Source organism: Bufo gargarizans, chromosome 1 (assembly GCF_014858855.1).
Source record: "Bufo gargarizans isolate SCDJY-AF-19 chromosome 1, ASM1485885v1, whole genome shotgun sequence".
In the NCBI taxonomy this organism is placed as follows: domain Eukaryota; kingdom Metazoa; phylum Chordata; class Amphibia; order Anura; family Bufonidae; genus Bufo; species Bufo gargarizans.
Window position 1 is genome coordinate 681,346,949 of NC_058080.1, and position 14,205 is coordinate 681,361,153.

Here is a 14,205-nt window from a genome sequence, read left to right on the forward strand (position 1 = left end):
ATAGTTCTGGCATTTTGGTGATGCCTATGATCTTAACGTTTTTTTTTTATTGTTTGTTTATTCTCAAAAATAATTAAATCACACTTTTTAATTTAAAAAAAAATTTTTTTTTGTTTACTTTTTTTTAACCCTAGGAGGTTAGAATATGCAATCTTTAGATCACTTTTTGCTTACACTGTAGTTCAATAGAACTACAATCTAAGCTCCATTTACAGTTATCCTATGGAGCTCTGCCACCTGCAGGCCTCCATAGGACCTACAGCTGTGATACGCTGGGCTTCTTCAGAGCATCAGAGTGAAGGAACAGCTCCCGATCGCCACATGGGGGAGTAGTTCCTGACCCGAAAGAGCACACACACAGTTTTTCTGCATTTAGATGCCATGGTCACATTTGACCAAGGCATCTAAAGAGTTAAGCGTCCTGCGCTCGGCGTTATTGCCATTCACAGACATCATCCTCGGGCCTCTGTTGTTTGAAACAGCAGAGACCCGGTGGCTATGGCGTCTGCTGCACCTATGAGGGGGACGCCCGCTGCACTCGCGAGCATGCTCCATATTTAAAACCCCTCCTTCCACCGTACATGTATGGCACTGAGATGGAAGGAGTTAAATGTAGTGCTCAGAATCAATGTGCACTGAGCCTTATTGTACTGCATATTCCAGCAGCACCAAGGGAAACTAAGAAATTATTTTCTAGCTGTAAGCCATAGAACGATGTAAGGAGATATTCAGTCTTGGTAGTATTTGCCATATTCTTAATAAGGTTTTTCAGGCTCCTGGTGATGTATCCTCAGGATAGGTCATTAAGATCCAATCGGTGAGGGTCCGACACCACACAAAAAACAGCTGTTCCCTGCAGCCTCAGTCAATGGAGCTAGCACTGTGAATGGAACAGGAGGCACAGCTCCGTTCAAGGTGCAGTGGCGGTGTCGGGTTACTGCAGCTCACCTACCACTGAAGTGAATGGGAACTAAGCTGCAGTAACCCAGCACGGCCACTACACCTTGAACGGAGCTGTGCTTCCTGTTCCATTCACAGTGCTAATTCCAGGGAACAGCTGATAGGTTGGGGTGCTTGAGGATACATCATCAATATCAGGAGCCTGGAAAACCCCTCTAAGCTAGTTATGTAGTATATGTGCATGTATTATAGAAGGCAGATCTGGAAAAACTGTGGGTATAAAACCCTATATAGTTCTCTCCGCATTTATGTGAAAAGACTATAGCAAATAGAAGTATAGGAGACAAAGCTTCACGCAAACAGCGAGGCCGGAGGAGAGCTGAAGTGGGAATTATGTGACAACAGAAAAGGGGAATTGCTTGCAGTAATTGCAGCTCTCCCACTTCACACTGCAGCCTATTAAATGTGCAATGTAATTGAGATGAAGCATAGGCCATGAACAGAGAAACATTAAAGAGAAAGGTATCCCTCGCGGCGGTGTGCGCGCCTCCCCCAACCTCTTCAAGCCCTGGGCCATTTCATTTCAAATTGAATGTTAAAAATATATTTCTAAAGGCAAGCGCAGGTGCCGGATGTAAAGGCTTCACTCTGCTCTTCAGATAAAGTGGACTAAGTGACGTTCGGAAAAAGGAATTAACACCGCGACGAGCGTCCGCAGTTTAAACAGACACTGATCAATCATGACTTAGATACAGATTAAGAAACACCATCGACGTGAAGATCAAAGCTCCTCTGACGTCTTACCACTTTAGTGAATAATATGACAACCTTCTCCAGTCTCTCCCTGCACGGATGCTCGGCTCGGACACCTCGGCCTAGAAAATAATATGGCAAATTATAAAAATACTGTTCTTGTCTGAGCACTATATAACGGTGTATATGACGACGTGTGATAGTACAAGTCCAAGATTCAGCACCAGTTATCAGTACAAGACTAAGGCCTCGTCCACATTTCCGTTTTTCACTGACGTGTGCTGTCCGCATTTTCCACGGACAGGACACGTACCCATTGATTTAAATGTGTTTCTTTACATGTCAGTAAAAAAAATCGCGGAGACATGCACTACTTTGATCCGTAATGCGGACCAAGCACGCTCAATAGAGTCAACGGGGCTGTGAAAATCGTCCGTTTTTTTACTGAAGACTGATAGGAGATTCTTTTAAAACTAATTTTCAGCTGAGCCACGTCAGTAAATTATGGATGACACACGGATGGTAAAAACAGACATGCGGACCAACCACGGATCCTTCACTGATAAAACATGTCCGCTTTTTTTTTTCACGGACATGACATTGACAAGGAAATGTGGACAAGGTCTAAAACTCACAAACCTCTCATGACATCCCCTAACATTAGTCACAAACGGCATATAAATGATTCCTAGAGATCATTATTTTGAACTCTGCTTTGTGCCTTTTCTCTCCTGTACTCCAGGAAATATATGAATAAATGGTCTATAGGATGTATCTCAACACAGTTGGACACTGTCACTCGGTACTGGGCGGTCTCAGGGAACAGTAACAGCCAGTTTTCAATTTAGGCTGCTTTCACACTAGCGTTCGGGTTTCCGTTCGTGAGCTCCGTTTGAAGGAGCTCACGAGCGGACCCGAACGCAGCCGTCCAGCCCTGATGCAGTCTGAATGGAGCGGATCCGCTCAGACTGCATCAGTCTGGCGGCGTTCAGCCTCCGCTCCGCTCGCCTCCGCACGGACAGGCGGACAGCTGAACGCTGCTTGCAGCGTTCGGGTGTCCGCCTGGCCGTGCGGAGGCGTGCGGATCCGTCCAGACTTACAATGTAAGTCAATGGGGACGGATCCGTTTGAAGATGCCACAATGTGGCTCAATCTTCAAGCGGATCCGTCCCCCATTGACTTTACATTGAAAGTCTGGACGGATCCGTCCGAGGCTATTTTCACACTTAGCTTTTTATATGCCTAATATAATGCAGACGGATCCGTTCTGAACGGAGCCTCCGTCTGCATTATTATGGGCGGATCCGTTCAGAACGGATCCGCCCGAACGCTAGTGTGAAAGTAGCCTTATTGACACATTTTCAGAAGTAATAACAGAGGAACTGCACAGTCACAGTTCTAAGGAAAGATGCTGCAGTATTGTTATTTTACACAAGTATTTAAGCTAGGCAACGTGGATTGTTCTTTTTGTTGCAACTATTTCATAAAAAGGTCGAAAACTAAATTTGCTGAAAATGAGACAAACTGAGCCATGTTGCATTTTACAACACCTTGTTGTTGCAGTTGTAGGCGCAATCACATCAGCCAACATGTTGGCATTTATTTTTATAATTAATTAAATTTTCACATTTTTGGTGGCCCGTGTTTTATGTAACATCAGACACAAAATAAATCTTTAAAAAAAAATCCGTTTACATACTGTCCTTTTGAGCTATCATAATAGGCTGGCTCTTTTTTATGTGGCTCAGTTGCCAGCTTTGCAGTATAGACTAGAGCAGAATGTGCAGAGTCATCTTGTTACCATTAAAGGTCGGGTAAATTCATGACTGCTCTATTGTACTGCTGGATACCTAGATAAGACAGACTAGCAATACTATACACACAGATAAATCTCTTTATGAAGACCTCCTGTCATTGACCTCTGGGGTCGGTGCTGTATTCCATCACTTCCTGGAAACTATGAGCTTCCTTTTACATGGGAAAGGGAAGTTCTCAAATGAGCACTGATTAATAACATAGGAAGACAACAATTGCCCGTTTTCACAGGGCAATTATTGGGCAGGGTTTGAACAAATGATTGTTTTTGCGATCATTCATTCAAACTTCTCCTCAAAGAATTACACTGTTTGTTGGCAGCACATCCCCTCTAAGGCCTCTTGCACATGACCGCATGGCTTTTTCAGTATTTTGCGGTCCGCAAAAAACGGATCCGCAAAACAGCTGGTCACTGATAGAACAGTACTATCCTTGTCTGTTATGCGGAAAATAATAGGACATGTTCTATCTTTGAACAGAACGGAAATACGGAAATGGAAGGCCTACTAATAATCATTGGTGGTCCAAAATTAATATGTTATATAGAGTCATTGGTGTCACTGGGTAACTGCTGGCATGTCAGCCCACCCGGAAGTGGAGGTGCCAGGGGCACTGGAAATATTTTTGGGGAGAAATTAGAAAAATCCTGCAATTCTGCCATTGTTTTTTGGATTTCGTTTTTATGGTGTTCACTGTGCACTAAAAATAACATGACATCCTTTTTCTGCAGGTCAGCAACACAAAATTTATATAGTTTTTATTTTGTTTTACTACTTTAAAAACTAAAATCCCTTGGAAAACAATTATTTGGATCACCATATTTTGCCACGCATAAGTTTTTATATTAGTGTCTACAAAGCCTTATGATCAAGCCTTGATTTTTTTTGCAGGGCAAGCTTATAGGGGTATAGTCACCATGACAATCATGTTTAAAAAGTTAGAAAACAACATAAAATAATTTTTTTCTTGTAAATTTTCTTTATTTTAAGAAAAATCCAATAGCATATCAGAAACTGATATATTGATATGAATCAATGAGTTTGCAACATTTTCATCAGATTATCATAATAGGAGTGTGATTGTTTCAAACAATACATTAGTACAGAATGTTTAGTCAAAGATAAATTCACTTTAACGCTGGGTTCCGCGTTTTATGCACGTTTTTTTTAATAGTGAACGCGCGTTTGACGCGCGTTTGGGTGATTGACAGCAGTGTTGTCCAAAGAGTCTATGGCTCAAACGCGCCAAAAAAAGCTCCTGTACTTGTTTGAGCGTCGGGCGTTTTACAGCGCGATTGTACGCGCTGTAAAACGCCCAGGTGTGAACCCTTCCCATAGGGAATCATTGGTTCTTGCCTGTTGTGCGTTTTACAGCGCGTAGGAACGCGCTGTAAAACGCTCAGGTGTGAACCCAGCGTTAGGCTACTTTCACACTAGCGTTCGGCTGTCCGCTCGTGAGCTCCGTTTGAAGGGGCTCACGAGCGGACCCGAACGCTTCCGTCCAGCCCCGATGCAGTCTGAATGGATGCGGATCCGCTCAGACTGCATCAGTCTGGCGGCGTTCAGCCTCCGCTCCGCTCGCCTCCGCACGGACAGACGGACAGCTGAACGCTGCTTGCAGCGTTCGGGTGTCCGCCTGGCCGTGCGGAGGCGTGCGGATCCGTCCAGACTTACAATGTAAGTCAATGGGGACGGATCCGTTTGAAGATGCCACAATATGGCTCAATCTTCAAGCGGATCCGTCCCCCATTGACTTTACATTGAAAGTCTGGACGGATCCGTCCGAGGCTATTTTCACACTTAGCTTTTATATGCCAATATAATGCAGACGGATCCGTTCTGAACGGAGCCTCCGTCTGCATTATTATGATCGGATCCGTTCCGAACGGATCCGATCGAACGCTAGTGTGAAAGTAGCCTAAATCATTGACAATAGCTTATAAGAAATCCAATTTGAATATTGAAAAGAAAAATCAATAACATATAAACTAAAGATGGGTTGTGGTGTAAGGGAGGGGAATAGAAGGGGATAAGAAAGAACAGGAGAAAAGAAAAACAAGGGATAACATATAAGACAGTACCAGTCGTCTATGTTAACAGTGTGATTAGATATCATATTGAAGATTCTCTATCTTTTATTACATGTCCAATATCATAAACTTGGGTTAGTAAGCAAGTGTAAATATTTCTCTGGAGTCTCTAATACATGTTTTGTTTTTTTTTTTTCTTAAATGCATGGTTTCTAGGTTAAAGCTGTGTTGATTATACCTTGTGACCCTCTAGTGGACTCCGTTTGTCTCAGCAGTTCCATAGCAGTGGAAGAGATTGTGCAGCTCTTCCTTTCAGCTTTGTAAAGGAGATGGCCAGAATATCGTGAACGCGAATGCTGCAGCATGAGCAGAAGCTCCCTAGCCGTCAACCTCCATTCCTGCGCTAAGCTGCGGTTTATCCAAAGAAGGTCCTGGCCTACACCTCCTGCATAACGCAATACAGATGAAGGGGATGGTTGGGGTATCATGACCATGCATGTGCAGAGGCTCACTGGCCGTCCATTCTTCATTTGTGAAGCTCCCAGGCTGGCACCTCATTCATAGTGCAGTACAGTATGGCCACAATCTTGCGCTGAAGCGCCAGGATGTCCATGGGCACGGATGTCCATCTGTATTTCATCCTCTTCATCAATGACTTTTTTGGAGCAGTAAGTCAACAGCACAAGAAATGCCATCAGGATATCTTCCTCCAGACACTCTTCGATCGTCTGCCTTGAGGTTAGTCGTACACAGAGGGAGGAGAAAGGTTTACAACTAAGGCTACTTTCACGCTGGCGTTTGGTGCGGATCCGTCATGGATCTGCACAGACGGATCCGTTCAGATAATACAACCGTCTGCATCCGTTCAGAACGGATCAGTTTGTATTATCTTTAACATAGCCGAGACGGATCCATCTTGAACACCATTGAAAGTCAATGGAGGACGGATCAGTTTTCTATTGTGTCACAGAAGACGGATGCATCCCCATAGACTTACATTGTGTGCCAGGATGGATCCGTTTGGCTCAGTTTGGCTGCAAGCAACGTTTTGGTGTCCGCCTCCAGAGCGGAATTGTGATTGAACGGAGGCAAACTGATGCATTCTGAGCGGATCCATTCAGAATGCATTAGGGCAAAACTGATCCGTTTTGGACCGCTTGTGAGAGCCCTGAACGGATCTTATAAACGGAAAGCCAAAATGCAAGTGTGAAAGTAGCCTAACATCATGGCACGTAGCTCGATGTGTGTCTGCAAAAAGATAACTTTATGCTGTTGATTTACTGGAACCAAAAAGTGTTGAGGAGGATGACATGCAGACGGAGTTGTGAGAACAGAGATTAGTAGAGAAGCCAATTCTACGTGAAGCAGTTAGAGCCCCTGTTAAGTGCATGTTAGGTGACTTTGCTGAAACCCAGTCCACAGCCCGGAATATCAGAGGGAAAAGAGACAGAAGTCCCGAGTGGGAGTGAGGCCACATGCACACGACCGTATGCCCTCCGAGACATACGGTCCTTGAGCGGGCCATATGTCCCGGAGCGGCGTACATCATGCGCATGGGAGCGCACAGCATCATAGGTTACTATGATGGTGTGCGAATCGCCCCACCCGTCGGATTATTGTCCCGCACGCATATAATCTTATATGTGCGGGAAAATAGCCCCGCGGGCGGCCCGATGCACACAGCATCATAGTAACCTATGATGCTGTGCGCTACCATGCACACGATGTATGCCGCTTTGGGACATATGGCCCGCTCAAGGACTGTATGTCTCGGAGGGCATACGGTCGTGTGCATGAGCCCTAAGGGCTCGTTCACACGAACGTATGAGTTCCGTTGCCGTATTGCGGACCACATATGCGGATCCGCAAAAAACAGACACTGTTCCGTGTGCATTCCGCATCACGGATGAGGACCAATTCAAGCAAATCCGGAGATTGGGAGCGATGCGGAAGGGAAGCACGGAAACAGGTTCTGTTCCGTACTGCCGTTCCGCACAAAGATAGAACAAGTCCTATATATTTGTGGAACGGAGGGATGCGGACCCATTCAAGTTGAATGGGTCTGGATCCGTCCCGGAGGCCTCACGAACGTTCTCCGTGCATTGCGGACCGCAAATTGCGGCCCCAATGCACGGAACAGAACCCATAGGTCCGTTTGAACAAGCCCTAACTGATAACAATAACTGTCCAAATAACTCAAGTGTGAACTCAGCCTTATCCTGGAATAGATATTGATATAGATCTGTGGGGGGTCCGACACTTGGGACCACCACCGATCAGCTGTTAGAAGAGGCCGGTGCTCCGTGAGAGCTCCTAGGCCAATGATGTCACCATACATTGGGGCTGAGCTGCCATACCAAGCACAACCGCTATACAATGTATGGTGCTGTACCTGGTAAGCTGCCAGAGCTCTGGTGAGCTTGGTGGCTCCTTAAAACAGCTGGATCCTAAGGCTGATCCTGAGGATAGGTCATCATTATCTTTTCCAGGATAACTGCTTTAAATAGCATTTATCATTAGGATCAACCCGATTAAGCCAGGCACAATGCTTTGTAGGGTTGATCGTGATGAGTAATACCATACCTTATTTGTGTGTCTCCATTTTGCCGTTCTGGAGATATATCACTTTTTATTGAACTGTAAATTAGTTTTTGGTGCACTGAGGGCAGACCCCTCGAAGCACCCGAGATCCTCCTCCCAAAAGTGTACAATATCAGCACATTTACAGTGCACCTGGCTCTGCTTCCTCAGCAGCGCAGAGGACGTCATCCTCCGCCCAGAAGAGGATACCCTTGGCTCCTCTACAGGTGGAGGATGATGTTATTGGAGCATGGCCAGTATTCATCTGCACTGGTGTGGGAGGCAAAGGCAGAGACAGATGCACTGTGCATGCGCCGTTAGCTTTGCTCGTCAGGATTAACTCTAGCAGGCATTATGCCTGGTTTAATGGGGTTGATCCTGCTGACTGATGCTCTTTAAATGGCTGTTTCACTGAAACTTCACAAAATTTTTAACTGATGAAACAAACAATGAGACACTAAAAAAAAAAAACATTATCTCACACTTGTACGTGTATCAGTTATGCCCCAAAAATTATGATTATTAGGTTTTAAGAGCATTACTATAATAGATACTTACTGCATTCCAAAAAGAGTCTCACACGGTCAAATATGGCATGAAGAAATCCCTGGAAAAATGAAATAAAAATAAGACCATTGTACTGCCATATACTGATAATCAAGCACTACGGCATCCAGACTACGAGAGCCACTCTGTCAGGCTAATTTATCTGTGACTTGTTCTATCTATCATCTTTCCGCAAAAGCCTCATTTTCTACACCGAGTCCTGGCCCCAGAACATCTCTGGAACTTCTATTTCAAAGTGTCGGTGGTTGAATGGCCGGCTGATGACATCTATAATAGATCTAGTGAAGCATTCAGTTCACAGACCCTTCGAGAAATTTTCTGTGCCTGCATGAGGTTAAGAAACAGCAAAGTAATTCTAAAAATTCTCGTAAATTTCTACACATTTTTTACAAAACATATTTACTGGTGGGAACTCCAGAATAAGTCAACGCAGACGCTAATTTTCTGGCTCTGTGCACATTCCCCTTATTTGCTTTCCTTAAGCATTTTTACAGCATTTGTAGGGCAAAAACAGTGTACTGAAACCACACCAGAAACCTGATCGACCCCATTAAAGGTCAATGGGATCCAGCAGAATTAATTGGGATCCGTTTCATAGACATGAGGTTAGTGTGAACAGAGCCTTACTCAATTGCTGAAAATTCTTTATAGTTCTTTTTTTAGCCGTTTTTAGACAAGATGTTATGTGTGTGCATGTAGTAGTGCTGTTTGTCATTTGCATGTTGCAGGGCTGTGTTTGTCAAGTGTGTATGCAGTAGTGCTGTGCTGTGTGTGTACGTTACTGACATTAGCCCCCCCCCCCCCCCCTACTTTATTAAATCACCAGGGAGGCTTTAAAGGGGTCATCCCACTAATGTAAAAAAGGAGGCAGTTAAAGGATGATACTGGGCATGTGCGACCATCTCAGTGAGCAGGACAAAGAAATAAGAAAAAATAAACTGCAGGTGGCGCTATACAGATACATTTTATTGGATAACTCAGTGGCTATGCTACATTTTTTATTACACGGAATTACAAAAGTATTCAGATCCAGGTGCTGGTTTGAAAACTGTAGAATATTTTTTTCGTGGAACAACCCCTTTCCTTATAATTTGTTGTTGTCTAAACTTGGTGCGTCTTATCGTCCAGTGCGTCTTATAGTGCGTAAAATTCTACTCATTTCCGTGTTGTCACACAGATAACAGATGTCCGTAGCTTCAGTTTCTAAGAAATGTTACACTTTGCCAAATAGCAGAAATCCTTAAATGTGTTCAGTACGCGGGCAGACGCCTGTGCGGTGACGTTTAATTGCCGCTCTGCAGGTATTCTGCCCTGTATAAAAGCTGTATTGTTTTCTGTCACCAATAGAGAACTGTCGAAGATACTTCGCGCTCTGTCGCCAAGATTTAGCATTCAGCGAGCGGTGTGTGCTAACAGAATCTAATTACCCATAATAACATTTTGATCATGTAGGTATAGCTCTAATAGTCAATTAGCACGCTGTCACTCAGCCGCAAATTGATTGACAAAAATAATCACATTCCATTTTCTATCGGGAGCGCAGCATCGCGTTTCCTGAGCAGAAGGATTGCTGAGGAGACTGGGGACGAAATGTTAAAGGCACAAGTAATAATGCAGCAGATAAGAACTGGACTTGTGAATGGTGGCTAGCGGACACTGCCTTTATAGCGCCAGATAGTCCACCACTGACATCTGCTTTACCGGGGTCAGATAGATTATCTATCTCTGGATCAACTTCAAAGACCAAATCTGCTGGGAGCTGAACTAGAAAGAATGGAAGAGAAGGGGGGCAGAGACATAAAGAGGCACAGAGATAGATAGATAGATAGATAGATAATGGATAGATAGATAGATAGATAGATAGATAGATAGATAGATAGATAGATACAAAGAACAGAGAGAAAGAGACAGAAAGATTAGATAGATCTGAGATAAATTTATATATAGAACGATTGATCAATATATAGATAAGATATAGACAGATAAATAGACAGATGACATGATAGATACATGAGATAGATAGATAGATCCGGATAGACGGATCAGTTCTTGCAATGCATTTGTAAGACGGATCAGGACCCTGATCTGTCTTAAAATGCAATCAGTTGGCAGACGTTTTGCTGGATCCGGCAGGCAGTTTTGGCGACGGAACTGCTTGCCGGATCACTCTGCCGCAAGTGTGAAAGTAGCCTAATAGATAGATAGATAGATAGATATTAGATAGATAAATAGATAGATAGATAATAGATAGATATTAAATAGATATGAGATAGATAGAAAATAGATATAGATAGATATTAGATAGATAGAGAGATAGATACATTAGACAGATAGATACGAGATTTATAGAATATAGACAGATAACATGGCAGAGAGCTAGAGATGCAATCATACTAAAATTTAGATAAACATTTTTGTGGGAGTGCTTCTTTAAATACATAAGGACAGCAAGCCATATGCTGGGGAAGAATTTGCACGCACTGGCCCTTTTAGATGCAGAGGAGCGCAGGCCTAAGCATGCAACAGAGGAGAAGGAGAGCAGCGGGCGCATGGAGAGCAGCGGGCGCATGGAGCGTAGCAGGTGACAGAAGAAGGGGTGCAGGCCTGGACTGCCTGTGAAGCAGCATGCAGGGCCAAGTGAGAGATGCCCGTGCCTGATCTAAAAAGGGGGGCAGTGGCAGACACAGACAGATATTAGATAGATAGATGGACAGACAGATAGGCAGAGAGATTAATAATGAGCGCTAGCGGACAGATTTATATGAGATAGATACAGTGGATTCGAAAAGTCTTTAGACCCTATCACTTTTTTCAGACTGTGATGTTACGGCCTTTGGCTAAAACTTAAAGAGGACCTTTCACCGATCCTGACACTGTGAACTAAGTATACAGACATGTAGAGCGGCGCCCAGGGATCTCACTGCACTTACTATTATCCCCGGGCGCCGCTCCGTTCTCCTGCTATGCCCTCCTGGTATCTCCGCTCACTAAGTTATAGTAGGCGGAGATTTCAATCACTAAGTTATGGTAGGCGGAGTCTGCCCTTGTTCTGCTCTAGCGCTGGCCAATCGCAGCGCAGAGCTCACAGCCTGGGAGGTTATTTTCTCCCAGGCTGTGAACTCTGCAATGCGATTGGCCAGCGCTACAGAAGAACAAGGGCAGACTCCGCCTACCATAACTTAGTGGCCGGAGATACCGGAGGGCATAACAGGAGAACGGAGCGGCGCCCGGGGATAATAGTAAGTGCAGTGAGATCCCCGGGCGCGGCTCTCCATGTCTGTATTCTTAGTTAACAGTGTCATAATCGGTGAAAGGTCCTCTTTAAAAAATCATCACATTTTTGCTTATTATTCTGCACTCAATACCCCATAATGACAAAGTTAAAACAGAATAAACCATAGTCATCAAATCCTAATACACAAAGCTGAAAATACAAAATCCAACACAATGCAACAGCACTGCAAACAAATCTGCCAGATTCAGTATAACCTATATTATATTCATTATAAACTCTGCTCTTTCTGTACTTAGGAGTCCAGTGGGCGGTCCTAACCACTGAATGACAGTTATCTTTGCTATGAATACCTCATACAGAGGTAGCTGTCAATCACATTGGACCACCCTCTGGAATCCTAAGCACAGAAACAGCAGAGATTTAGGGTGCATTTACATATGTATTTTGCTGGCTGCAAAACGCGGATCCGCAAAAAATACGGATGACGTCCATGCAGTGTCCGTGTTGCATCCGTTTTTTTTTTTGTTTGTTTTTTGTAGATCCATTGTAACTAGGGATGAGCGAATCGACTTCGGATGAAACATCCAAAGTCGATTCGCATAAAACTTTGTTCCAATACTGTACGGAGCTCCTGAATGTATTGGCTCCTATGAGCTGAAGCTATTGCTTCGCGAAGTCTCATGAGACTTCAGGTAATAACTTCAGAAATTATTTTGTACTATAAAAAAACATTTCCCGAATTCGGGTTCGGTTCCAAGGTACCACTTATCGCTTATCGCTAATTGTAACAATGCCTATACTTGTCGGCAAAACGAACAAGAATAGGACATGTTCTATCTTGTTTGCGGGGCTGCAGAACAGAAACACAGATTTTGTTGCAGACCCATTGAAATAAATGGGTCCGGATCATATCCGCAAAAAACGTGGATCGGATGCGGACCAAAAACACAGTCCGCAAATTACATATCTGCAAAACACGGATACCGGCCGTGTGCATTCCACATTTTGCAGAATGGATAAGTCCTATCCTTGTCTGTAATGCGGACAGTAATAGGACCTGTTATCTTTGCGGATGCCATGGAACAGACATACGGATGCAGACAGCACGCGGAGTGCTGTCCGCATCTTTTGCGGCCTTACTGAAGTGAATGGGTCCGCGTCTGACCCACAAAAAGTGCGGAACGGATGCGGACAAAAAAATAAGTTCATGTGCATGAACCTTTATACTGAATCTATGCCCATAACATTAGATATCAATCTGCTCAGCTCCTCCTGCTCTGTAACACTGGTGGCCAGAGCCAGGACTACATGTACAAAGCTCCACCAGCCAAATACTTTGGGCCGTTACAGCACGTACAGCTCATACTGAACATTGACAATTACAACATGAGCCCTTACCATGACTTCTGCGTTCTGGAGAGGATCAGCAAACCCATGGACAGTCAACTTACGGAGCACTAAAAATACAAAACAAAGCAGTACGCTAATAAGACCAAAAGAAGACGCGACCAAGATAAGAAACTCCTGCAAACTAATAATAAAATCGCATCCATAGCGGCATTTAGCAGAGGGCAGAAAGCAGAAGTGAAGACGAGATAACCGGAAAGGTCACTGGCCTCACAGAGAAGCGTCGTCCTAATGGAATATAAATGGCTGATTTTATCCACTTTGCTGCTGTTATTTGCATTTTGTTCATTCCTCCTTTTTTGTTTTTATTTATCGCACTTTTGTCTGGGCCTCATTATTCTCCTCCGCAGGTTAACATTTATTATGACCTCTTTCAATTTTCTAGAGTCCCACTTCATGAGAAATTATCATAACACACGGGCAGAGTCCTTCCCGTTGGAGAGAACAACTCTGTGTCAGCGCGCAGTGACAGCTTTCATGGATTCATCACTTGCTCTTTTCATCATTTTAGTGTCCGTATTGTCCTTTTTTTAGGCTACTTTCACACCTGCGTTTAGGTGCGGATCCGTCTGGTATCTGCACAGACGGATCCGCACCTATAATGCAAACGCTTAGATCCGTTCAGAACGGATCCGTTTGCATTATCATGATAATGCAAACGGATCCGTTTTGACTTTACATTGAAAGTCAATGGGGGACGCATCCGTTTGAAAATTGAGCCATATTGTGTCAACTTCAAACGGATCCGTCCCTATTGACTTACATTGTAAGTCTGGACGGATCCGTTTGCCTCCGCACGGCCAGGCGGACATCCGGACGCTGCAAGCAGCGTTCAGGTGTCCGCCTGCTGAGCGGAGTGGAGGACAAACGGTGCCAGACTGATGCATTCTGAGCGGATCCGCATCCACTCAGAATGCAT

General features: G+C 44.2%; 1 protein-coding gene across 2 annotated transcripts in view; it reads right to left on the bottom strand.

The window, feature by feature from the left end:
- IPO11 (importin 11) overlaps nt 1–14,205 on the bottom strand; it is a 482,369-nt gene that overhangs the window by 384,107 nt on the left and 84,057 nt on the right. For both annotated transcript variants that reach the window (XM_044276158.1, XM_044276159.1), the window contains exons 7-9: nt 13,278–13,336; nt 8,636–8,684; nt 1,705–1,775 (exon numbers count right to left, since the gene is read on the bottom strand). In XM_044276158.1, the coding sequence (XP_044132093.1) occupies nt 1,705–1,775; nt 8,636–8,684; nt 13,278–13,336 (179 nt within the window). The remainder of the gene's footprint in view (nt 1–1,704; nt 1,776–8,635; nt 8,685–13,277; nt 13,337–14,205) is intronic.